Source organism: Desmodus rotundus, chromosome 2 (assembly GCF_022682495.2).
Source record: "Desmodus rotundus isolate HL8 chromosome 2, HLdesRot8A.1, whole genome shotgun sequence".
In the NCBI taxonomy this organism is placed as follows: domain Eukaryota; kingdom Metazoa; phylum Chordata; class Mammalia; order Chiroptera; family Phyllostomidae; genus Desmodus; species Desmodus rotundus.
The window spans coordinates 183,431,770-183,456,764 of NC_071388.1; the positions used below are offsets into that span (position 1 = coordinate 183,431,770).

General features: G+C 39.0%; 1 protein-coding gene across 19 annotated transcripts in view; it reads left to right on the plus strand.

Annotated features, from left to right (window-relative positions):
* CD28 (CD28 molecule) overlaps positions 1-24,995 on the plus strand; it is an 84,802-nt gene that overhangs the window by 13,005 nt on the left and 46,802 nt on the right. For 4 of the 19 annotated variants that reach the window (XM_053918974.2, XM_053918982.2, XM_053918975.1 and 1 more), the window contains 3 exons: positions 8,372-8,467; positions 10,345-10,494; positions 13,012-13,114. The exons of 3 other annotated variants lie outside the window; for them this stretch is intronic. In XM_053918974.2, the coding sequence (XP_053774949.1) occupies positions 13,096-13,114 (19 nt within the window). In that variant the 5' untranslated portion in view covers positions 8,372-8,467; positions 10,345-10,494; positions 13,012-13,095. Of the gene's footprint in view, positions 1-1,070; positions 1,123-2,092; positions 2,191-2,761; positions 3,019-8,371; positions 8,468-10,344; positions 10,495-13,011; positions 13,115-24,995 lie in introns of those variants that run through there. 12 more of the 19 variants (XM_071220690.1, XM_053918979.2, XM_053918977.2 and 9 more) reach the window with 8 other exon arrangements.

Below are 24,995 nucleotides of genomic sequence, written 5' to 3' on the forward strand. Positions count from 1 at the left end.
TATAGATTCCAAGAGATCTGTTAAAGAGAGATGAAATAGTAGCTGAGGGTCGAGAGAAGACATTTATATGACTCGGGCATTTGTGTAGATAAATGGGTAGGGGTGGGTGAGGTTGGAATAAGGGGTGGCTCAAAAGCTTCCAGAGAAAGTGGGAAAAAGTAGAAATGAGAGCCCATAAAGAGGGGCTTGCCTTCAGCAGGGGAAACTACTTCTTTTTCTGAGATGGAAATAGAAGGGGAACATTTACCTCCACATTACGGGGATAGCCGTGGCTGCACACGGTGCATTTCTGGGCCACGCTCACAGAGATAAAATATCAGTATACACAGTCAGCCACTTGACATGGTATGGCATTGTCATTTCTTAACTTCTTATCTTAGAGGTCAAAGCATTTAAAAAACTAAATGTTAGTATATTAATCTCTTCAATAGCCCACTTGTTTATATGACCAAGAAATGTCAGACTGCCAAGAGGTTAAAAAAAACCCCCAACAAAAAAACTCTTTAAAGCACATGGTTTTCTAAAGGGTGGGAAATGCAGCATGTGATATTTATCAAATGCTTATTAATCCATTATTAACCAGTTTTTTTATGTCTGCAAAATTTGGGATTTGGGGGTAATCAGAATAGATAATAATTTTGGTGTAATGTAAATACAACTTTTATACGCTCTTTAAGCTAATCATCCCTTTATTTGGCTTTAGTACTTTGTAAAATAGAAAAACATTTTCCCAGTAGTTTCAAAAATAGGCCCATAACTGTGTATGTAAATGTTTACTTGCTCATAAGCCTGAAGAAAATATGTACACATGAACATATTTGAACTAAAATTGTAGAAATTTTTAGATAATATAAAAGCTTATCCATCAAAATTGTCTTCAGTGTGGTCAATGTTTTTATGATATAAAAAGAATACCAAGAGTTGATGTTTGAATCTAGGTTTTATATAAAGAGGAATTGAAGTGGGGTTTCTCATTGTTATGTTCATTTGGTTTAAGGTAGTTCCATTACTCTGCTCTTAGAAAATATTTTATTAAAATATTTGGGTGACCTATTATTTTTTCACTGCAGATGCCAAGATAAGGATGAAAAAAAAGACTAAGGGCAAAGAAAGCTGTTGCAGGTGGGCGGACATTCTTTCTAGTTGCTTTCATCTTTCATGTCGTTTGGCAGGAAGTAAGCTGGCCATCCCCCGCCCCATCCCTCATCTCCTTTCCTTTTGCCCTGACACAGACTGTTGCTGATGTTCTGTAAGGACAGGCTAGGGCGCTGAGGGGTCCCTCAGAAGGAGGGCTGTTTTGATCTCTGCTGGACCTACAAGCGACCCTGATCTCTTGGGTCATTTCTGTCTTTTAGGGGGAAGGTCATGTCTCTTTTTGAGGCTTCATAGTTCTGATGGTGTCTGGATGGGGAAAAAACACTGTCCCTGCACTCCTGACTGTGGGGTGCTTGGCCTCAAATACCAGTTCAGATTCCAGCACACCCTGTTGAAGAGGAAGCCTTACAAGTCTGAACGTTAGTTTGGGCAATAAGAATGAAAGCATTTTTCTTTTGAACCCATTGTGCTTTACAAAACACCTCAAGGCAAGTGCCTTTACTACTGGAGCCCTAATAAAGAACATAGGAAAATTTGGTTTCTTTGATGAAGAAAAACCCTGATGCATACAACAGGTGATACAAGTGACTCAGTCTCCTTAAATGCTGTTACTTCATCTATTTAATACACTGAGAATTCTGTGGAGATAAAGCAAGATGTAAGCAAAAATTGGAGAGAAAGGAAAACAGGGTTTTTTTTGTCGTTACTGTGTAGAAACACTAAGATATGAAAATTATTCCTGGGATGTCAATAATTCTTAATAAAATTCCAAGAAAATCTATTTAAAAAATTGCACACAAAGCTAAAGAGGAGAAGTCCACTTCCCAGGGAATTCTCAGGGGCAGACATCTTAATGGGGTGTCACTTAGGTGTCAAAGAGAAAACTGGTATGTCACTCAAATTGAGCTCTCCTACTTCTATTTTCTATAACTCTTTCTAAGAGCTGATACTGAAACTAACGGAGGGCTTCCCATTTTCTTTTTCTGATGGTCCCCAGGTCAAGTCTCTGTTTCCTCCAGCTTCTTTTGGCCCTTCTCCCACCTGCAGACAACTAAGGGTAGGAAGCCCTTTCTCTTCATTCCCATGTATAGGGAGGTAAGACCTCAATTAAAAACCACACATTCCTACCCTCTGACAGGATAAGATCACTAGTAAGCTAAATCCTAAGGTTTAGTTTTAGACTTCAAGATCTGATGGCTTTGGGGGCTTCATTCTTGATATTTTGAATTTATTATGTAACAGCTACTTATATGTGTTCATACATATGGATTTAAGTCCATATCTCTCCTTTAAATGCTTTAGTAAATTTCATCATCGTGATATAAAGCCCAAGCTCTTACCGTGCCTGGAATCTCCTACTCTCATTCGCTGTCTGGTTGACCCTTGTTCTCTTTATGGTTTCAGCTCAACAGACGTCATTTACAGGAAATGTTTCAGTAACCAGGATGTGTACAGGTGCCTCATCTTTGCTCCTGCATTACGTAGTATATGATAATAAAGTAATTCACTGATTGATTGGTTCAGCAAATATTTACTGAGCAGTTACTCTTATTGGCTGAGTACTATCAGCTCCACCAGATCAAGGTGGTTTGTTATAAAACAGACTTTAAGGAATGTTTGTTCAACTAAAAGGGATATGTATTATTTTTAGTTTTAGGAAAAAGCTTAATTGGCTATTCATGAATGAAATTCCCATTACAGAGATAATGTGATGTGATTAAAAAAAGACGCTACTGGAGTTACAAGTAGAATAGTTATTGGTGGTGGCTGAGAGCCTAGATTTCAGAGTGAAGTTACCTGTGTTTAAATCCTGGCTCTTCTGCTTGCTCGCTTTGTGACATCGGGTCCATCATCCAGTCTCCTGTATCTCACATGTAAGATGGAAGTCACGACAATACCTGGTCCACCAGGTTATTGAGAGTGGTAAGTGAGGAAGGTACAATTAAACGAGGTAGAAGTGCATTATACACTTCACAGTGTAGTTATTTATTTACTTATTCAGATTTTTAATTTTCTCAAGTTCATCCTTGATGGTTCTCCTCAAGCTTTATTGTATACATACAGATCGCTTGGGCATCTTGTTAAAATGTAGTTTCTGATTCAGTTTGTCTGTGGGGCCTGAGAGTCTGCATTCCTAACAAGCTTCTAGGGATGCTGATGCCCTGGTCCACAGACCACACTTTGGTCTAGTCTAGAGCTGTGGTTCTAGCAAATTTTACTCTGCACCAGAATCTCCTGGAGGGCTTGTGAAAACGTGATTGCTGGGCCCAACCCCCAGTTTCTGTATCAGTAGGTCTTGGATGGGGCCTGACTCGCATTTCTAACAAGTTCCTAGGTGATGCTAATGCTGCTAATCTGGGAATGCCATACTTTAAGAACCACTGATTTATTATAGAAAACAGAAGTCTGTTTTACTTGGAGAGTAAATTACTTTTCTATGTTACAGGAAACAGGAATTGGAGACATAAGACTTAGATTTTGACTCTTAGATTTTAGTTCTGGGGCCTAAATGGATTTAGTATTATTTGAAAAAAAAAATTGGCACAAACCTGTCCCTATGGCTTTGTATTTTCTACAGCTGTAGCAGTAATAATCTGTTCCTAACCTGGGATCCCTGACAAGGGTTGCGCTGGGAGCCAATGAGATTTTGGCTCTTGACCAGGTGTCCTCTGACATGAAGGAGCAAAAGAGAGGAAAATATTTTAGTAAGGTTCTCATTAGGCATTGTGATCACTGGCTCATGTTTTGATAGCCTTTGCCATAATAAATAAGTACAGTAGGATAATGGATTCTCTTCCTGGCCTTAATGGAACAGTTGGTGCACTTGAAGGACAGTGTGAGTTATATGACTCTTCAAGGATTTACTCACAGCAAATCATTAACAAAGAGGGGGGAATGGTCAAATCTGTCTCTAATTAAAGCAAAAATTAGAAATATACAATGTCAAAATATACTGAACTGAATCATTCTATGTTCGTTAGTACTGTAGCTCTTTAGAGTAGAGAGATTTTGCTTGCATATTCTAGATCAATTGTCTTCCTGTGTCAGCCTGGTACTATTAGGCCAATCAACCCCATTAGTTTAAAGAAGAAAAATAAAATGACCATGGAACAAAATCATACTTCCTTCTCCTGAAAATGGACCAACTATGTGTATTTAACAGTTACTATTCCCTCTTCTGTACAGAATAGAGTGCTATGTTCTGGGAGTGAGTTCAAGAGTGGTTCTTGTCCCCAAGATGTTTATAATCTTCAGAGAGATGAGGATTTTTGTAAATAATTATACTATAAGTAGAATGGAATATCTGGTACATTAACCACACTACCAATGTGATGAGGGAATGCAGAGGAATCCATGATAATGGATTAATTCTGCTTAAGGAAACTGGAGAAAAAGTTTAAGGAAGATGTAGCATGTGGGCTGAAATTTTGAAACTTAAAATCATTTCAGTAGACAGAGGCTTGTTAAGGGTTTTATAACTATGTACTTACTGAGCTTAGAACTGAAGTTTCTACTTAGTGCGCCTTGCAAACATGGTAAGGGTTATTTTCCCTCCACTGCAAGTTGTGTGCAATGCAGAAAAAAATGTAAGCGACCTTTACCAAAGGAAATGTGTGTTAATTTTGTTACATGAAAGGTCAGTCATTGCTTAGATATTTTTTTTTAGATTTCTGTGCCCTGCTTACCCTGAGAGCCAATGACATTTTAGTTGTTGACCAGATGGCTGGATTTTTTATTGGCCTCATCTGCATAACTCTCTGATAGAATTCAAAGCTGACTCTGGTTTAAAGGCTGGTAACTTCCTAAGACACACTTCAACTTTGGAGAACATTGGTGTAAATTTTTCTTTACATCTTTCAGAGTTCTATAGTATATTTATAGTAAGAAAGTTGGACAATTAGGAAAAAACTAATGGTCTGTTTAGATACAAATTTATACTTGATGGAAAATCAAACTTGTCTTTTTGCTCCGTGCCATCACAGTTGTTTTGAGATCCTACTAGATTAATATTTTCTTGGCCGTTCTATTTCCTCAACTATTACATTTCCTCCCTATCAGCAGTCTTCAGGCATCATTTCTTTATGCCAACCTAGATTCTGTAACCTATCACTTTGACCACTCTCATCATTTTATTGTACTTTTTTGACATTTTGTCCTTCCATTGCCCTTGCCCACCAAATCCTAAACTCTAGATTAATCAAACATCTGACTAGACATTTTTATCCTTTTACTTTAAACTTGTGTTACTATGTTTAGGTATGTTTCTTGTAGTATACCGATACCTGCATTTTGTTTTTAATATAATCTGAGAATACCTATTTTAAATTGGAGGAGTTTGACTTGTTTATATTTATTGTAATTACTGACTTTTGGGGGCATATTTATATGACTTTTATTGGAAATTTAATAGTGCTTTTTCTTTTTTTCCCATTTCTTTTTTTAGCATCAATTAATTTTTTTCTCTAGAAGTATTTCTTTCCTCTTAATTAAAAGCTTACATTTTTTTCTTATACTTTAGTGGTTACCTTTATATATTTAACAGGTTTACTTTACAGGGCCTAACATTAATAAATATTTCTATTCTTCCTCAGTACATCACTATAGAATGTTTGAAGGCACTATAGAATGTTTGAGCTCTGACACCCTTGTCCCATACTTCATGTTGTTGGAATATAGAATTTTAGTTCCACTTTTTTAATAAAGACCTTATTTACTTATTTTAGACAGAGGGGAAGGGAGGGAGAAGGAGAGGGAGAGAAACATCAATGTGTGGTTGCCTCTTGCCAGCCCCCTAATAGAGACCTGACCTGGCCCACAACCCAGGCATGTGCCCTGACTGGGAATTGAACTGGCGACCCTTTGGTTCGCAGGCCAGCACTCAATCCACTGAGCTACACCAGCCAGGGCTAGTTCCACATTTTTTGTAATTCCTTCAATTAGTCAGTACTATTTTAATAAAATTTATATATTTCATACAAATATACAAGAGACGATACCTCTGTTTAAAAGTATGTCAATGATAACTACACAACTTGATGCATTTTCACAAAGAGAGCAGCTCTTATCATGTAACAACCACCCAGATCAAGGACTAGAATATGACTAGCACCCCAGTAGCACTATTTATGCCCCTTCTCAGTCACCACCTTCCCCAAATCATCATTATCCTAACTTGATCATTATTGATTAGTTTGCCTGTTTTGAGCTTATATGGACTCCATGTTTGGCTTTTTCCCTCACTATTATTTTTGTGAGATTCATTCATGTTGTTGGGTGTAGTTTGTTTCTATTACTGTAAAATATTCTATTATATGAATATGTACCCTTATTTATCCTTTCTTGTACGGATAGACATTTAGGTTGTCTTTAGTTTGTCTATCACAAATGTCTATTACGAGCATCTTTTTATGTGTCTTTTGTATACCTTTTGTGGTACCTGCTTTTAGTATACATTCATAGCTACCCATTTCTGTTCGGTAGAGCCAGGAGAGGAATTGCTGGGTTACAAGTGAGTCGATTTACTCTCTTACCAATAGTGTATGAGAGTACTAGTCGCTCCACATTCTAACCAATACGTGGTGGTATTCATCTTTAATTTTAGCCATCCTGGAGGCTGTGTAAGCATATCTCATGGATATTAAAAAAATATTATTAGGTAGTTGCTGATGGCTAATGAAGTCGATCACCTTCTCTTATATTTATTGGTCATTTGGATATCTGTTTTTGTGAAGTGTCTGTTCAAATTCTTTCTGTAGCTTGTTCTTGTTAATTATGAGCTCATTTTTAGATGGGGTTGCTTTTTCCGGTGGAGTTCTGCGTGTCTCAGCTTGGGCATATGCACTATACAGTGTTTTATGAATGTGCTGCACTTGCTCTGCTGAGACTGCAAGTGCTAGATTTTGGACCCGGGATTCCAGCTTTTCCGGACAGTAGAAATGTGGACCTCTTACCTGGAATGTGCACATATTTGGTATATCAATTTCTCATAAGGAGAGTTGCTTTTGTTGCCTGCATCCAAAGATCGAGGCAGACAGCATATTTCTTTTCTGCTTCTTTGGGATGGTGTCCCTGGATTATTGCTGTCCAATAGAACTTTCTGTGATGATGGAAGTGTTTGGTGCCTGTGTCTTCCAACATGGCAGTCACTGTCCACGGGCAGTTGTTCAGTACTTAAAATGTGTGACTGGGGAACTGAATAGTACATTTTATTTACGTTTAATTAATTTAAATTTAAATAATCATATATGGTGAGTGACTACCACACTTGATAGTGTGGTTCTAGACCAATTTTTATAGACTGGGCAACCCTTTGAGGGTCTGGACATATGAACTTTCAATTCTTCTCTTCATGCCGAACCTGGAGCATGTTTCCTGTTCTTACGCTGCTGATCCCAGTCCCAGCACCTAGGCTGTGCTCTTGGGCCACCATAGCATCAGTTGGAGTTGGTTTTACTTTCTTTCACTGGTTAAGCTCAGCCCTGTGTTAGCTGTATTTGCAACATTGTATTTGAATGTTCATAATGGTGAGAGGGATAAACATTAGCTCAATCTGCAGCTCCAACTTTCATGCACTTCTGATGCCACTTGCCAGTTATCTCCTGCTACCACCACCTTGTAGAAACTTCCATTGCTAATGGCAGCTCCATAGTGTTATATTAATGACTTAATCCTAGCCTACATGATTTGCGAGAAGCTTTGACTTTGTTGGCCTCTGATTCCTTAAAGCAATCTCTTCCCTTGGCTTCTTCCAAAGCGCCATAGTTTTCTTTCTACCTATATTGATTCTCCTTTTCAGGCTCTTTCTAGGACTTCTGTCCTTATGCTCTCCCCTTCCTATTATTAAGGTGAATCAGTCCTCAGTTTTATTTATTCTTTCTTACTCTACATATATTTTCGTGGTTATTTCATTAAAATTTCTGGCTTCATTTATATTTTATAAGCTTATGACTCCCCAATTTATTGCCATTTTTGAAACATTAGCTGATATATCTCAGCATTTCTTGTACCCTGTTGGTTTACCATTCATTCTTGCAAAAATAAAATAAAACGATGGAATGTAAAGTAGCAGGTTTTCCTAGGCCCTCAAGGCTCAGGAGGAAGTGACAAGAATCCAGTGGTGAGACAGTCGTATGGTCTGTCTAGGCAGGCATGGCTTGGGCCCTAACCTAGTGCTCCCTTGATTTGTTTCCCGAGGTAATTGGGGGGGGTGGACTGTGGAATTGTGGGATATTGGCATGAGGAAGATTTTAGAGATATTCTTTGGTCTATTTTCCAGGAAAGTAATAAGTGGCAGAGATGATTTTAGAACCCAGGTCATCTGGAGATGCCCTACCTGCTACCATCTCTACTACGTATCATCTCTAATAAGGTGGTAGGTCCTCTTCCTCTAAATTTGAGTTCGTAGAATTTAAGGAAACTAAGGGAAATCCCTATTTTTCTATGGAATAATAAGTAATAGGAAACACCAGGAGATTTCTGTTATATTAGCTGTTACAATCGGTATGTAATAGTATAACATCTTCTCATATGTTGTAACTGAAACAGCAAAAAAAAAAAAATTAAATGTACTTTTTCCTGTTTCCTCCAAGGGTCATGTGGAAGACTATATAATTCAGAAGAGATATTTCTGCAGTGAATAAAACCCCTTCATATTTAAACCAATTCAAATCTCTTCCTGCCATCTAGGCTGTATCTAGGACACATCTGGACATTTGAAAACATCCAAATTGGACTTTTCCAATTTTTAGCAGAACATTTAGTGAATACAAATACAAAGAGCTTACTAATCATCTAGCCATTTTTAAAAAAGGCAACAGCATTTCAGTGGGACCTGTATCCCCGTAGCACAGTCTTTATTTCTTGCACTGTGTCTGACTTGCCCCATGTTGGTGGAGGAAGCTGACATTCAAGGGGTGTGGTTTTTGAGGTTGCCACATGGCCTTGCCATGGCTCAAAATAACCCTCTCTGGCAGCCAGATGGCTCCGGGGACGCACGAAACACAGGGTTCACTGACCTCAGAACTTGATGCCTTAGGACTGAAGGCTCTTTCATGATACCTAACTTTCTGTTTCTAAATATCTGGAACACTCTCAGCCTTAAACTGGGATCTTGCTCCTTTTCTCCTTCCTCCCTTTAGTGAAAGTAGAGGGTAAGGATTAATTTCGGGCAGAGAAAGTAAATGCTGACCTTTCATCATTCCCCTGAGAACACTAATCTTTAACTACTTTCCAGAAGAAAGTCTCCCTTCTTCAGCCTAACTGCTTTGGAAATTGTGTGAATAGGAGGTATGGAGAACCCTAGTCTGGGAGTCTGCAAATAGGCAAACAGCCTCAGATATACTATGTAGGTTCAGTTCTCTGCTACATGAAGAGATGCATAAAATGCTATTTTCTATTAGATATTCAATGATAATGTCTTGAAAAATTAGAGAAACAGTCACCTTGAAGGAGAAGGTAGAGAACAGTACTTGGAGAGGGGAATTATTTTTTTCTCTTTATAGAATGGAAAAATGAGACAAATTGGTTTAAAAAGAGAGAAATACATTGCTGGGGAGACTTTACTCATCAAAAATTCATTTAACATCTACTATGGGCCAGAGATGGCTCTAGGTTCTAGAAATATAATAGTCAGTAGACTAGATGGACGTGCTCTGTGGCCTCGTGGACTTCCCACGCTAGTGGAAGGCACATGGCAGGAGTCCCACCCCGGTGTATGTGTCAAGAGGGGTCAGAGATTTCTCTGAAGAGTGATGTTTAAGCCAGGAACTGAGAGTGGTTAGATGGACAAAGTCCTCCCTTTAGTTTATCTTCATTTTCAATGATCCTGTTCCAAAATGAAACAAAACAAAAATTCAGTTTTAAATATTTTATTTTTCTCTATGCTTCTATGACTGCCTGTCTGAGAGAAAATTCTGATTTCAATAGAAAGCAATTGGATTGCTACTTCTTTCTCTACCTCTTGCCCAGATATCTATTAGTTCTCATATCTTGCTATGTTATCGTCAGGTCTGTCACTCCCTCCAGATTGAGAACCTCTTAAGGTCAGGGATGATATCTTAATAGTTTCTGTTCTGGCACATTAGAGCTCTACGATGAGTAAAGAACAACATCAAGATGGGTGAATAAAAGAAATAGATGCCTTCATAGCATCATTTTTCATTGTTAAGAAAAGTCTTATATCAAAATATCCTATCTTATATCTAATTTATTCAGTCTTTAATACCTTTTTTGACCACCTACCATGCGCAGGCCCTGTGTGTATCGTGGGGATGTGGCGGTGAGCAAAGTGGGCACGACGCTGGTTCTTGTGGAGTGCACAGTCAGATGGGAGAAGACAGACTTTGTATGGACAATCGCTACAGTTTGTAATTCCTAACTCTACCAAAAGAGACAACGGAGGTAAAAATATTGAAATAAAAGATTTGGGCTGAAAATGGTAGGAAAAGTTAAAGTTTTATCAGATTTTTGGATGCCTGTAAGAATTATAACTCATATTTTCTCCCCTTCTACCCTCCTACAATAATTAACTTTTTAAACTTATGATGCAGAAGTTCTGTAGGGAAAAAGGACATGAATTAATATTTGTATAACTATTTTAGCTGCTTGGCTTGGCTCAACTGTTTATAGAAAAACACATTTTTGGGGGTTGGTAAACACCAGTCTGATTTCCCCCAAATTATTTCCCAATGGTCTTGATACTTTGTGAGTCAGAACCTGACTGCATGAAAGTTTTGGAATTCTAAAAAATTTCCAACATCTGTAATCAGGGGTGTATGTTTTTGCACAGGAAGAATATGGAAAGACAAGTAGATACAGGAGGTGGAAAATACGAGTAGCAGGCATTTGCACTCTTCTCCAAACGTCAGGAAGACTACTCTTAGAAGCTTATGAAATAACTATACACAGAATAATATATTTTTCTGGTCCCAGATGTAAGAAAATAACTTATAATAACTTTTCAGTATTAGAAGCTTAACACTGGAGGAGCAAGCTGACCTCTTTAATATAGCAGAACAACACATTTTATTAAGTTGGTGTTTCATAGTTCCCTTGGAAGTTATGGGTATATATTAAAAGAAACTCTTCAGCATTTTTTCCTTTCTATTCTTCTCTTGCTTACCTTTTGTCCTTTCTTTTATTTGTCTCAGTTTTCCCTGAACGATGAACCTCTGTGAACCATGTGAACCTCTGAGCTTTGTTGCTAATATTAATAATACATATGCTATTGATGGTAAAAAAAATGTGCAGAGATGAGAGGGTACATGAATGATGTGATAACATTGAAGAACACTTTTCACAGATTTTTTATTTCTTAGGTTGAGGAAATTGCTAATATTTTGTAAAGGAAAAGCTCATTTGCAACTGTAGATTAATATTGCACTATTCTTGATTAAAATCTTTAGTACTGGCCTGGTGTTTAATTGCTTAACATTTTAATAAAAACATGAGAGCTGAATTGGTGAGAATAAATTCGATAGCATGTTAAGAAAGACAGAATAAAAGAAACGAGAAAGGGAGAGTATGAGCCACTACTGATAGCCTCACCACTAAGGTAGGCCACTTCCCCAAATCAATGTCCTGTGCTCCCCTTGTCAGCCACAGATAACAGCCAAGTAAGAACTGTATAAGAGAAGCAGAGAATACAGTGGTGGTTACCAGGCCAAGGAAGTGGGGGAAGTGGGGAGATGTTAGTCAAAGTGTGCACATTTCAGTTATGAACAATGAATAAGTCTACAGATCTAATTTACAGCATGATGACTATAGCAAATAATACTCTTCCGAGTATTGAAAATTTGCTCAGAGAATAGATTTCCGGTGCTCTTACTAGACATACACAAAAGCTAACTATGTAGTGTGATGCTATGTTAATTAGCTTGACTGAGTAATCTTTTCAAAATGTATATGTATATCAAACATCATGTTGTATACCTTAAACATATATAATTTTAATTAAAAAGGAATCGTGTATAAGATCACTTAAATCATATGCCCTAAATCATTCATCTGAACAGGATAATTGTCTCCAAGGAGGTGACAATTTGTTCAAATATGTGTGCATAATATTACTTTCTTAATGTACAAAGCATAGATATAAAGTATATAAACAGTTATACAGTATACCTATGATATTAACATTTCTTGGTGGGAGAGCAGTTAGAAAAAAAATGTTTTAAAAATTTCCTTAGGGGGAAGGCAGTAATGAGAACAAATGGTGGAGAAACATTGCTTTTAATGGTATCTTTGTGCAGTACATAGAGGAGATACCGTATTTTGCCATGTATAGTGAGCACTTTTTTGCCCAAATTTTTGAGGGGAAAATAAGGATGTGCATTATATATGGGTATTACTAATTCTGTATCCCTATAAATGTTTCTAATTCTTTTATTTATGCTTATGCATTAAAAGTGTAACTCTGGAAAGCAATAATGATATCCATATGCAAAACAACACTCTGGAATATTGGTTTTATTTCTCAATATAAATACATTAAAAATTGAATTAAAAATTAAAAGGAAAGATTTTTTCCTGAAAGTTTGGGCCAAAAATGTGGATGCACATTATACATGGCAAAATATATTAATTTTCTTCTGGGTGAAGCTACTTAATCTTAAAGAATTTGATATTTATGTTATAGCATCAATTAGAAAATGACCATGATAACATAAAGCCAAAATGGTAGCATGGCTAATAAATGATGAAAGAGCCTGAGGCAAATTGACAGGTTTCTTTCTCAATAGCCTCATTATAGATCAATGACCCTGAACCAAAACTGACTCTATATTGTCAATAAAGAAGTAGTAAGAGATAAATCCTGTTTTGCTTATTTATAAATGCCATTTACAGAATACATAGTTTTTCTGTATATGTGTATGATAGACATTCTCTTAACTGACTCCCTCTTAACTAACTTGGCAGATTAACAGAGGTTCTCCATGCCTCCTGTGATACATTCTGGTCAAGGTCCACGGTGCTTGAACACCGCGGGCTAGTAGGCTGCACATGCTTCTCTTCTCCCTGGGTGAGTTACATGCTTACCAAGAGTTGGCTTAGTTTATTCCCAAACTTGTTAATTCCATTTGCATTTCTTACTATACTTTGTTATTATTTAGTGAAATAGCAGGTAAGTTGACTGCAAAAAGGAAGAGGATTATTATTTCTACAAAACCCAAGTTGAGTGCTTCAAAGAGTCAATAAGGAGAGTTACACTTTAAATTGAGAACAAAGTGGTTGTATGCTTGTCCCCAGCCATGTTCAAGTACACGTACAAAGACGTTAGAGCTTTGGATTTAGCCAGCCTTGAGGTTTGCCAGAGGAGCATGATGGACAAGATTCAGGGAGTTAAAGGTGTACATGAGTTAGCGAGTATAGTGATGGATATTAGACTGTAGGCTGCATAAGGAAGGCAAATAAGACCACGAAAGGTGTGAGAGAAAAGATGGTAGGCTTGGTCAACTAGAGAGGGTTGAAATAATAGGGAGAATCATCTGGAAAACATTGGAGGTTGTAATTGGTGTGGAATGTTAAAATTGAGATTACAGCGGGAGTGCAGTTACTGGTAAGGACAAATAGGACTGGTTGGCTGAAGTGTTGTAGATAACAACTCAATGGGGTAAATAGAAAAGACATGAGAGAAGATGGATTCAGGATGGCAGCAGAGTATGTAGCAGCTATCCACCTCCTCCTACCAGGACCAAACTTGAATTACAACTAAAATATAGACCAATCAACCTAAATTGCCAACTGAAGACTAATTGAAGAGAAGTCTTATAACCAAGAATTTACCACACTGAGACTGGTAGGAAGAGCAGAGACACCAAAGGGCTGGCTCCACTCCCCCGGGCAGCATCTGAGATTCTGGAAAGGTCTCTTAGTTGCAAAGGTTCCCTCTGAGAAGAGTGGGATCTCAACCCCAGCCCAGACCACCAGAGCTGGGAAGAGGAGCCCCCATAAAAACTGGCTGTGAAAATTGGCAGAGATTCTGTCCACCAGAGAGAGACAGGAGTCCACGAAATTTACAGGTGCCCTCTTAAAGGGCCAATGCACAACATCTCATTCATAGCCACTCACCCTGGGCTCCTGTGGAGGGAGGGGTGGAGTGCACTCAAGTTGTGTGAGGAGAGACTGCGGTTTGTGGCTATGGGGAGAGAGCTACGGGAACAGTCACCAGGATCCATGTCACTCTTTCACACTGAAGATACCGTCTTTTTGGAGTGCACACAGCGTCAGCCTGGGGGAATGCAATAGTCCCACCCCCTGGACTCCCTGTAACCCCATCCTGCTTGTGCCCTGCTGAGGAATTAGCTGCCTGGGCTGGGTTGTAGAGGTCTGGGCAGAATCAGGGGCTGTCAGTGACTAAGTTGTGTGGCTTTGGGGTGAGGGTCTTCCCCTCACTTTCCTGTAAACCTGACTGGTGCCTCCCCTTCGCAGCAGATCCACTAGAACTACCCTTTGGGCTTTTGACAGCCCCACCATCCCAACTCCTGGTGGTGTCATCCTGTTGAGGTCTGGGCAGCATCTGGAACAGATTGTGTGGCTCTGGGGAGGAGACCACTCCTCCTACCTTTCCCTAAATCTGACCCGCACCTCTCCGTTAAAGGAGATTCATTAATCTCATTCTTCCAAGTCCCAGGGGTCCCACCCACTCTGCTGAGATGGGACTTTGGGTAGATTCTGAAACAGACTCAGTTCTGTGACTCTAGGATGGGGGCCATTTTTCCCTTGTATGCCCAGCTAAATCTTGGTCTATTTGAGCCTGATAAACTTGCTGGCCTTACCCTGATGACTCCCTGAGACCCCACTCTAACACAAATGTGTGTAAGCACCCAGCAGGTGTCAGCTAGAGTTGGTATACCCTGGGACATTTGCCAAGTGTCCTCAGACCCAGCATTGGCACCAAGTTTGAACCTGTATCAGTCTGTTGAACACCACTTGCCCTTACTGGTGACTCACTGAGAACCTACATTATGCAACTCAAATACCGCCAGAGGCTTTTTCAGTGACTGAGCCTAACAGGCAGCTGGCAAGTGGAGGCAGGTGAAGGTGGATCTTGGGGTGCCTTGGGAGTTTCACTGACTTGATTCCAGGCCTGGTGCTTGTAAAAGTCAGCTTTGGTGTGCAGCTTGGTCCTTCCTGTGTACACCTGGCCCAGCAGAGACAGATACAAACTGGATCGCTTTGTAGCTCTAAACAGGTTTCCCTGGGCCAGTCACAGGCAGCATCTCACACTAGCCTGCACCAGAGTCCCTTCTAGGAGACCCCAGAACAAACACACCCAGTGGCCAGCTTCAGACAAAATCAGAGCAGGATCTTATTAGATTCATAAGCAGCATATCCAAAAGTAGATCTCAGCAGGCACCAGTCTCTGCTGAGGTGAATTCTGCTTTGTGTGGTCAGTACCTGCACAGCAGCTTGTGCACTGTGGTTGGGGTTGATCCTCACCATCAGCCAGCCTGAGGGTTGACCCCATACACCAATGGGCTGATAATAATCTAGACTCAATTACAATAGTAGGGCCCACATAACCCACACAAAAGACATTCCTGGAGCTCCCAGCTCAAGTGATCCAGGAGACTGCACCTCTGGGTCCCACAGGACACCTACTACATAAAGCCACCCTATCAAGACTGAGAGTCGTAGTAGATCTAGCTATATATAGAAACAAACAAAAAGAAGCGGCCAAGGTAGGGAAACAAAGAAACATACCCCAAATGAAACAACAGAAGAAATCTCCAGAATGAGAGCTAACTGAAGAGGAGGTAAACAACTTATCAGATATAAAGTTCAAATAAATGGTTTTAAGGATGTTCAAAAAACTTAGTGAGAACTACAACAACATGAAAAAGGACATAGAAAACATATAAAAGAACCAGTAAGAAAATGAAGGATACACTATCTGAAATGAAGAATATACTAGAGGGAATAAGCAGTAGCTTGGATGAAGCTGAGGATTGAATCAGAGGTATGGAAGACAAGGTAGCAGAAAACACCCAATCAGAACCGCAAAAAGAAAAATATAGTGTAAGGGATATAGTGTAAGGATAGTGCAAGGGATTTGGGGGGCAACATGAAGCATGCCAACATCCACATCATAGGGATACCAAAAAGAAAAGAGATAGTGACAGTTTGAGGACCTATTTGAGGAAACAATGGTGGAAAACTTCCCTAACCTGGTGAAGACAAAAGACATGCAAGTCCAGGAAGCACATAGAGTCCTAATTGAGGTAAACCCAAAGAGGCCCACACCAAGGAATATCATAATTAAAATACAAGGGTTAAAGACAAAGAGAGAATCTTAAAAGCTGCAAGAGAACGATAGTTACCTACAATAGACCTCCCATAAGACTGTTACCTGATCTCTCAACAGAAACATTTCAGGCCAGAAGGGATTGGCATGAAATATTCAAAGTGATGAAAAGCAAGGACCTACAACCACAACTACTCAGCAAGACTATCATTTGCGATTGAAGGAGAAATAAAGAGCTTCTTAGACAAAGAAAAGCTAAAGGAGTTTGTTACTACCAAATCAGTATTACCAGAAATGTTAAAGGGCCTTCAAGAAAAGAAGAAGAAGGAGGAGGAGTAGGAGGAGGAGACACACAGAGAAACATAAAAGAATAAAATGGTAATAAACACGTACCTATCAATAATACCTTTAAATGTAAATGGCTTAAATGCCCCAATCAAAAGACATAGGGTAGCTGAATGGATAAGAAAATCAAGATAATTATATATGCTGTCTGCAAGAGACCCACTTAAGAATGAAAGATACACACAGACTAAAAATAAAGGGATAGAAAAAGATATTTCATGCAAATGGAAATTTTAAAAAAGCCAGTGTAGCAATAGTTATATCAGAAAAAATAGACTTCAAAACAAAGGCTATAGTCAGAGACAAAGAAGGACTCCACATAATGATAAAGTGACCAATTTAACAAGAGGATATAACCCTTGTAAATATTTATGCACCCACATAGGAGCACCTACATACATAAAGCAAATCTTGATGGACATAAAGGGAGACATTGACAGTAATGCAGTAATAGTTGGGGACTTTAGCACCCCATAGACATCAATAAATAGATCTTCTAGACAGAAAATCAACAAGACAGTAGCCTTAAATGACATATTAGATCAGATGAATTTAAGTGATATCTGCAGAGCATTTCACCCCAAAGCAGCAGAATATACATTGTTTTCAAGTGCACATGAAACACTTTCTAGGACAGATCACATGTTAGGACAGAAAATGTCTCAATAAATTTAAGAAGATTGAAATCATATCAAGCGTCTTCTCTGACCATATGGTATAAAAATATAATTCAATCACAAGAAAAAAACTGAAAGATACATGAAGACATGAGCATAAATAACATGGTACTAAACAACAAATGGGTTAACAATGATATCAAGGAAGAAATTAAAATGTACTTTGAAAAAAATGAAATGAGAACACAACAACCCAAAATCTATGGGACATGGCAAAAACAGTCCTAAGAAGGAAATTCATAGCATTACAGGCCCATCTCAAGAAACAAGAAAAATCTCAAATAAACAACCTAAGTCCACACTTAAAGAAACTAGACAAAGAACAAAATACAAAGCCCAAATGGGTAGAAGAAAGAAAATAATAAAGATCAGAGAAGAAATAAACAAAATAGCATCTGAAAAACAATACAAAAGATCAATGAAACTAAGAGCTGCTCCTTTGAAAAGATAAGCAAGATTAACAAAACATTAACAAGACTCCTTAAGAAAAAAAGAACCCTGGCTGGTGCAGCTCAGTTGGTTGGGTGTTGTCCCACAAAGTGAAAGGTCGCCAGTTTGATTCCTGGTCAGGGCCCAAGCCTAGGTTATGGGTTTAGTGTGCAGTTGGGATGCGTGCAACAGGAAAGCAATGATGTTTCTCTCTCACATTGAGGTTTCTCTCCTTCTCTTTTTCCCTCCTTTCCTCTCACTCTAAAAATACATAAATTTTAAAAAGAAAAAAGAGAGAGATCCCAAATAAATAAAATCAGAAATGAAAGAGAAGCAACAACTGACTCCACATAAATACAAAGGATTTAAAAAAATATTATGAACAACTACATGCCAACAAATTGGATGGTCTGGACGAAATTTATAAATTCCTCTAAAAAACAATCTTCCAAAATGGAATAAGGAAAAGTCAGAAAATCTGAATAGACAAGATTACAACTAATGAAATTGAAGCAGTAATAAAAAAAAAACCTCTCAATATACAAAAGTCCTGGGCTGGACGTATTCACAGGTAAATTTTACCAAACATTCAAAGAAAAACTAATATCTATCCTTCTCAAACTATCCAAGAAATTTCAAGAGGAGGAAAAAGTTCAAAGCTTATTTTATTAGGCTAGCATTATCCTAATTCCAAAACCAGATAAAGACACTACAAAGAAAATTATAGGTCCATGTCCCTGATGAACACAGATGCTAAAATCCTAAACAAAATATTAGCAAACTGGATCCACCAAAACATTAAAAAGATCATACACCATATCAAGTGGGATTTACTCTGGGGATACAAGGTTCATACAATATTCTCAATTCAATACATTTGATACACCACATAGGTAAAATGAAGGATGAAAATCACATGTTCAAAAAAATCACATGATCATATTAGTAGATGCAGAAGAAACATTTGATAATATCCAGCACCCACTTATGATAAAATCTCTCAGCACAGTATGAATAGAGGAAACACACCTCCACATGATAAAAGCCATACAAACCCACAGCCAACATCATACTCAATGGAAAAAACTGGAAATGTTTCCCTTAAGATTAGAAACAAGACAGGGATGTGTGCTTGCACCATTCTTGTTCAACATAGTACTGGAAGTCCTAGCCACAGCAATCAGATAAGAAGAAGAAATAAAGCATCCAAACTGGAAAGGAAGAAGTAAAACTGTCATTATTTGCAGATGACATAATAATGTATATAGAAAATACTAAAAATTCCACCAAAAAAGTACTACAATTGATAAATGAATTCAGTAAAGTAGCAGGATACAAAATAAATATCTAGAAATCAGATGCATTTTTATACAGCAATAATGGAGTATGAGAAAGACAAACTAAGAAAATAATCCCATTTATAGTTGCTGTAAAACAAAATACCTAATAAATTTAACCAAGGATGTAGAAGACCTATACTCAGAAAATTATAAGATACTGAAGAAAGAGATCGAAGAAGATACAAATAAGTGGAAGTATAGATTGTATTCATGGATAGGAAGAATTAACATAATTAAAATGTCCATACTACACAAAGCAATCTCTAGATTCAACAGGATTCCTATCAAGATGCCAATGGTGTATTTCACAAAACCAGAACAAATATTCCAACAATTTATATGGACACAAGGGATATTACTCAGCAGTAAAAAAGAAGGAACTCTTAACCTTTCTCAACAGCATGGGTGGACTTGGGAAGTATTATGCTAAGTGGAATAAGCCAGTGAGAAAAAGACAAGCAGCATATGATTTCACTTACATGTGGAATCTGATGAACAAAATAAATTAATGAAATAGAAACACACTCATAGATACAAATGGACAGCTGTCAGAGGGGAGGTGGGTTGGGAGGCTAGGAGAAAAAGGTGCAGAGATTAAGCAATAATCAAAACCAACTAATAGACACCAACAAAAGTACAGTGATTATCAGAAGGAAGATGGGGTAGGAGGAGGTAGGAGAGGGTTGTAGCGGGGATAAATGGTGATGGAAGGAGATTTGACTTGGGGTGGTGAACACACAATACAATATAATATACAGATGATGTATTATAGAATTATATGCCAGAAACATATATAATTTTATTAAACAATCATCTCTCTAATAAATTCAGTAAAAGTCCAGCCAATTAAAATATTAAAATAGGCCCTCCCCAGGAAGCCTCCAATTCACTAAAGAAAATGATATATGAGGCCAGGTTTTATTGGAAGGATATTGAAATCACCAAGAATTCACCCCAGAAATAAGGTTGGAGGAAGACAGTGAGAAGGCTCAGGGAATAAAGAGTGACATGTGATTCAGTAAGTGACAAGTTGGTAAGTGCCAAAGGTGCTCAGAAGACAGAGAATATTGTGAGCTGGTATGGCTGGAAAAAGAGTTGTGGAGGAATGGGATTATGTTGGGGCGTTGAAGACTGACAAGTCACATTGGGATAGACAGAGAGGACAGGGGAAGGCGTTTCAGGGTGTGGGTCACAGAATAAGCAAAGGCCAAATGGCAGGAAGGAGTGTGGTGTTTCTGGCATTTTGAATTTATGAGGTCTGGATTGTGAAAAGTTACAAATGCTGGTCTGGGGATTTTTGTTTTTGTGCTTTTTCTGTAGAAAAATGATAATTGCTTGGCTACTGCGTTTTAGAATTTTCTTAAAGCACTAATCTCTACTGATGTTATTGTGTGAGCCAGAAGTCTTTCTTACATTGAAGTTCTGAGGCTGTGAGAAATTGCCTACACTTGTAAACTTTAGTAAACAGTCAAACACATTAAAATATAAAAGGGTAGATGGAAACAGATTAGAAAATTAGCAAACAAAATTTGAGTTTGCCCCTGAGTTTACTTGGAGGCTACATTTTCAGAAGCTTGTGTCTGGTAAACCTCAGAGTCCTTATCTTTGAACCCTGATCTTAGAGCTCTTTATCTTACAATGTCAGCCCTTCAAATTTGTGATTTTTTTTCCATACAACTAAAAGTAAACTAAGTTAATTCTACCACTTCCACTTCCTTTTGACTTTCCATTCACTATTTTTGTAGAGCACAACAATAATTTACTGATTTGAGATGAGATATTGAACAGTTATGAGAACCAGTCTGACCAGGGTCTTCTAATTTCTTTAGCTAGAACAACATGGAAAGCCAAGTTATCAGAAAGATTCTAGGTGAGGTGTAATCAAAATAAAGGTAATTCTTTCTGGATGAGACGATGTTTAGTGATATCAAGCTATGCATGCTCAATGTGTCCATCTCCAAAAGGGTCTTTCTTTAGTTCATCAATTATTTCAATCAGGGTCCTCATGGAAATCAGAGTCCAATAAGGGAAAGAGATGGCACACTCAAAGGTTTACTTGAAGAGACTTTAACCAAAGGACTCTTAACAGGGGTGTGTGCAGGGTTAAGGGAACTAGGAAAGATGAGGAAGCACTGAAGGGACTAGCGATGTTGGGATGCTGTCACTGCTCCTAGGCCTGAAGGGATAAGGAGAGTGAGTGGTGTTAGAGAACCCAGCATGAGCTACAGTCATGAAAGAGAAGCATCCAGCAGGAGTGTGGCTATCAGTAGAGGAATAAGACCACAGTCAGGGAGGCAGCAGACAGAATAAATACCCAGGTGTCTCTCTCTTCTCACCCTTCAGTCTTCTCCAATTGGTAGAACTCACTTGCAAGTCAGAGGGCAAGAGAGCCCAGATGATGGAACTAAAGAGGTCAACCTCTTGAGGGACAGTAAGGAAGAGAAGAGCCAAGAATGAGTCTGGAAAGGACAAAGGAGAACAGGCAGCACTGCAGTTATTCAACTCTTCAGTTCTTCAGAAATTCATGTACTTTCAGTTCCTTTTGAGAGAAGCCCTTTACTAAAATTTTAAAAATTAAAAATCTAAAACAATTAAAAAAATTTTAAGCTACTGTTAGGATTTTGGAGAGGGCTCAATAAATAGAACAGACTGGGGAATAATCTAAGTAATGGGTAGTAGCCAAAATGCCATGCTTGTGATTGGTCAAGTTAGGTTGGAGGGAATAGCTTCATGGGAGCAGCTATAAATCTGCCAGCTGAGCCCTAAAAATTGAATTTGTTTTGTGTAATCAGCACAATTCATTAGTCTTCTCCACCTGGTCTCAGATGGCACCAAACCATGTGGGAGAGAGCCTGTTCCCAGAGGGGAGTAGAGAATGTGTGCTTCCTCTGGCTGTTTGGCCTCCCCGCCCCTTTCAGAGGACGATGGGTAAAAAGGTGCAGGCCTACCCACCAGGGCAAAGCTGGAAGTGTAAAGTCTGGGATATGTCCTTTGAGATCAGCTCATGCCCAGAGGAAGGGTGAGGCTGGACCACACATGCCTCAGTATTCTTCCCAAACTTATCAGGCAAAGAAGTCTCTCTGCTGCCTTGGGGCAGAGTGAATGAAGGGCATGGGAAGGGTCTGCCTTTTCCCCACTCCATTTTCTCTTTCATTGGTTCATTCAACTTACATGCTTTCAGCAGTTAAGCACCCTATAGCTGCTGGGAATGCAAAGATGAATAAGTTGCGATTCATCCCTAGATGGTAATAAAAGAACAGCATCAGTTACCGAGGATGTTCCTGAAGGCAAGACATGTTTTTATTCGTTTCTCACAAAATATTCACAGCCACCAGAGAGACAGATACTATTACTAACCTCATTTCACAGTTGAAGAAACTAAGGCTTGGCAAGGTTGAAGGACTTGCTCCAAGTCACAGAAATTCGCTAGTGGCAGAGCCAGGGTTGAAATCTAGGCAGAGCTAGGGTTCTTAATTCCTTCCCATGTCATAGGCCAGTGGTGGAGACAGGCCTGTGAACAAATAATTACAGTGTAATGAATGAGGTAAGTGCTAATGGAGGGATGTACAGAGCGCAGAGGAAGGACTGAGTAAACAGGCCTATGTGTGGGACATTTGTGCAATTTCCTCTGTCTATTGCCAGAAATTAACATACTGAAGTCTTTTGGGGGCTTGATTTATTATTACTTTACATGGATTCAGATACAGAGCTCAGTTCATGGTGCCCTGCTGCCCCTCCCTAGCGTAACGGCACTTAAAATAATTTCTTCCTGACATCCTGGACCCTCTCCAAGAGTTCTGTTCTAGCTTCTGGACAAGGCAGAAACAGGAAGAGGATGTCCTAATGTTCCCTGACTAGAGACCTGAACTGGAATTTGGAATCATTTTCTGATTAAAATCATTGTTTCATTGTAAGACTCTATCGTCCTGTACTCTGTGTGTGTGTGTGTGTGTGTGTGTGTGTGAGTGTCAACTATGTTATACATCAGCTACAATAAATGTGCTACATAAAATCACTAAAATCAGCTGTGACATTGGTTAAATTTCTACACTTCTATAGTTTATAGGTCTTATATCAAATGAAGATGATTTTCTCTGCATAAATTAAAATTTTCTCACCTCAAAGACTTCTTTGGCTATGACTTTATCATAATTGAGTAGTAATATGTTACAATTTCTGCTAATCACACAAAGCCAGTTATGTTTCTGTTTCATTCCTTTAGTTAGGAGTTTTTCAATCTGGCCCCCTTTCTGGCAGCTTATCTTGGAGATACTGAACATCCATACGTTTGATTTTTATATCACTTGAAACTAGAGTAGGTACCATTAAACTTATATGACCAGTTTGGGTACTGTAAACAGTTGTCTGCTGCTGCCAAGTGATGGCCTATTCACGCCAGGATATTAAGCACATCCTGTAGTCTGGTGTAAACACCAGGTGGAATTCGAATCTATTCAGCACGGAGACCCTCACTCTTTCCTCCTTAATAAATGAAAATTTCTGGGAAGTCCCTGCTCAGGAATTCTCTATTACTTTTGAAGTCTGTGAGTCTCACTCCAAAATGAACCAAGAAGAGGGCTGGATGAATTACTCCCTAGTTCCCTCTTTTCACAATGTACTTCTTAGAGTGACCTCAGGAACTCACAGAGACACTCCAAGTTAACATGTAGCCCCTTCTTGTACTAGGTTATTCTTTCAGGGCTTCAGAGTTGGAGAAATCCTCCCTCCTTTCCAAAGTTGAAATTGCATGGGAGCTTTGCAGCTCTATCTTATCTCCTATTGGAGCTGTAGAAAGGACAAAGGTGAGACAAGGTGATCTACACAACCACAGGATAACCTCTGGGTCTCAAGGTCATCAAAATCAGTGTCTTTGACCTATGGGATAACTGTTGACACTATTCAGACCCAACCAGAGCCATCATCAGGGGAGATTCCCAGGAGGTACAGCCCTGCTTATTGCTGATATCACCACGGAAAGGTCCACAGGCACTGTAGCTTTATTTCAATGGCCTTTTACTCCTTAGGCATACCAGGGCATCACACTGGCATAGATGGTCTGAGAAATGGAGTATATTTGGAGGAGGGCACATCAATAGCTTTGCAGGCAGGAAAAGAAGCTGTGTCTTCTGACAACTCATCCATCATCAAAGGAGCAATCTGAAAATTGACAATTGTAGCAAACCACTGGCCATCTCTCAATATCAATTCTCTCTTTTTTCTATAATAACAGAATCTCCAATAGGTAGCTGGAAACAGCTTTGAAGCTCTGTTGTTCATGTGATTAAGTTTTGGACAAATGGGATACAAGAAGAGGTGATGCCATTTCCGGGCTGTGCCGCTAAAGTGAAGGGCAGGCCCTCCCTTTCTCCACCTTACCTTCTGGGTGGCTAGAATGTGAGTGTGAGGGTGATCCATCCTGGACCCTGTGGGTCCCGGGATGGCAGAGCTATAAGATAAAAGGCATCTGGGCCTTTGAGCTTCGAGCTGCCACACTAGACCTGGACTGCTTACTCCCAGACTGTTAGGTGAGAGAGGAAAAATCATCTATTATGTGGAAACCACTGTTAGTCTGGGTCTCTGTCAAAGCAGCCAAGACTTTATCCTAAGTCACTGACTGGATTTCAGAAGCATAAAGTCAATTTTAGTTGAGAACATTGTCTATTTCAACAGGTAATGTTACATCTCTCAGAGCTCTGTAGCTTCCACTTAGGGTGCTGCCTTCTGGGGGCTACCCAGAAAAACAAAGTGCTTTGAAGTTAGGCCCAGCTAGAATAGGGAGTGGAGATTTTTCTCTTTGATTCAAAAATCCTTCCCGCAACTGTCATTTACTGCAAACATTGCCCTATTTCTCTGGCACTTCTTGTG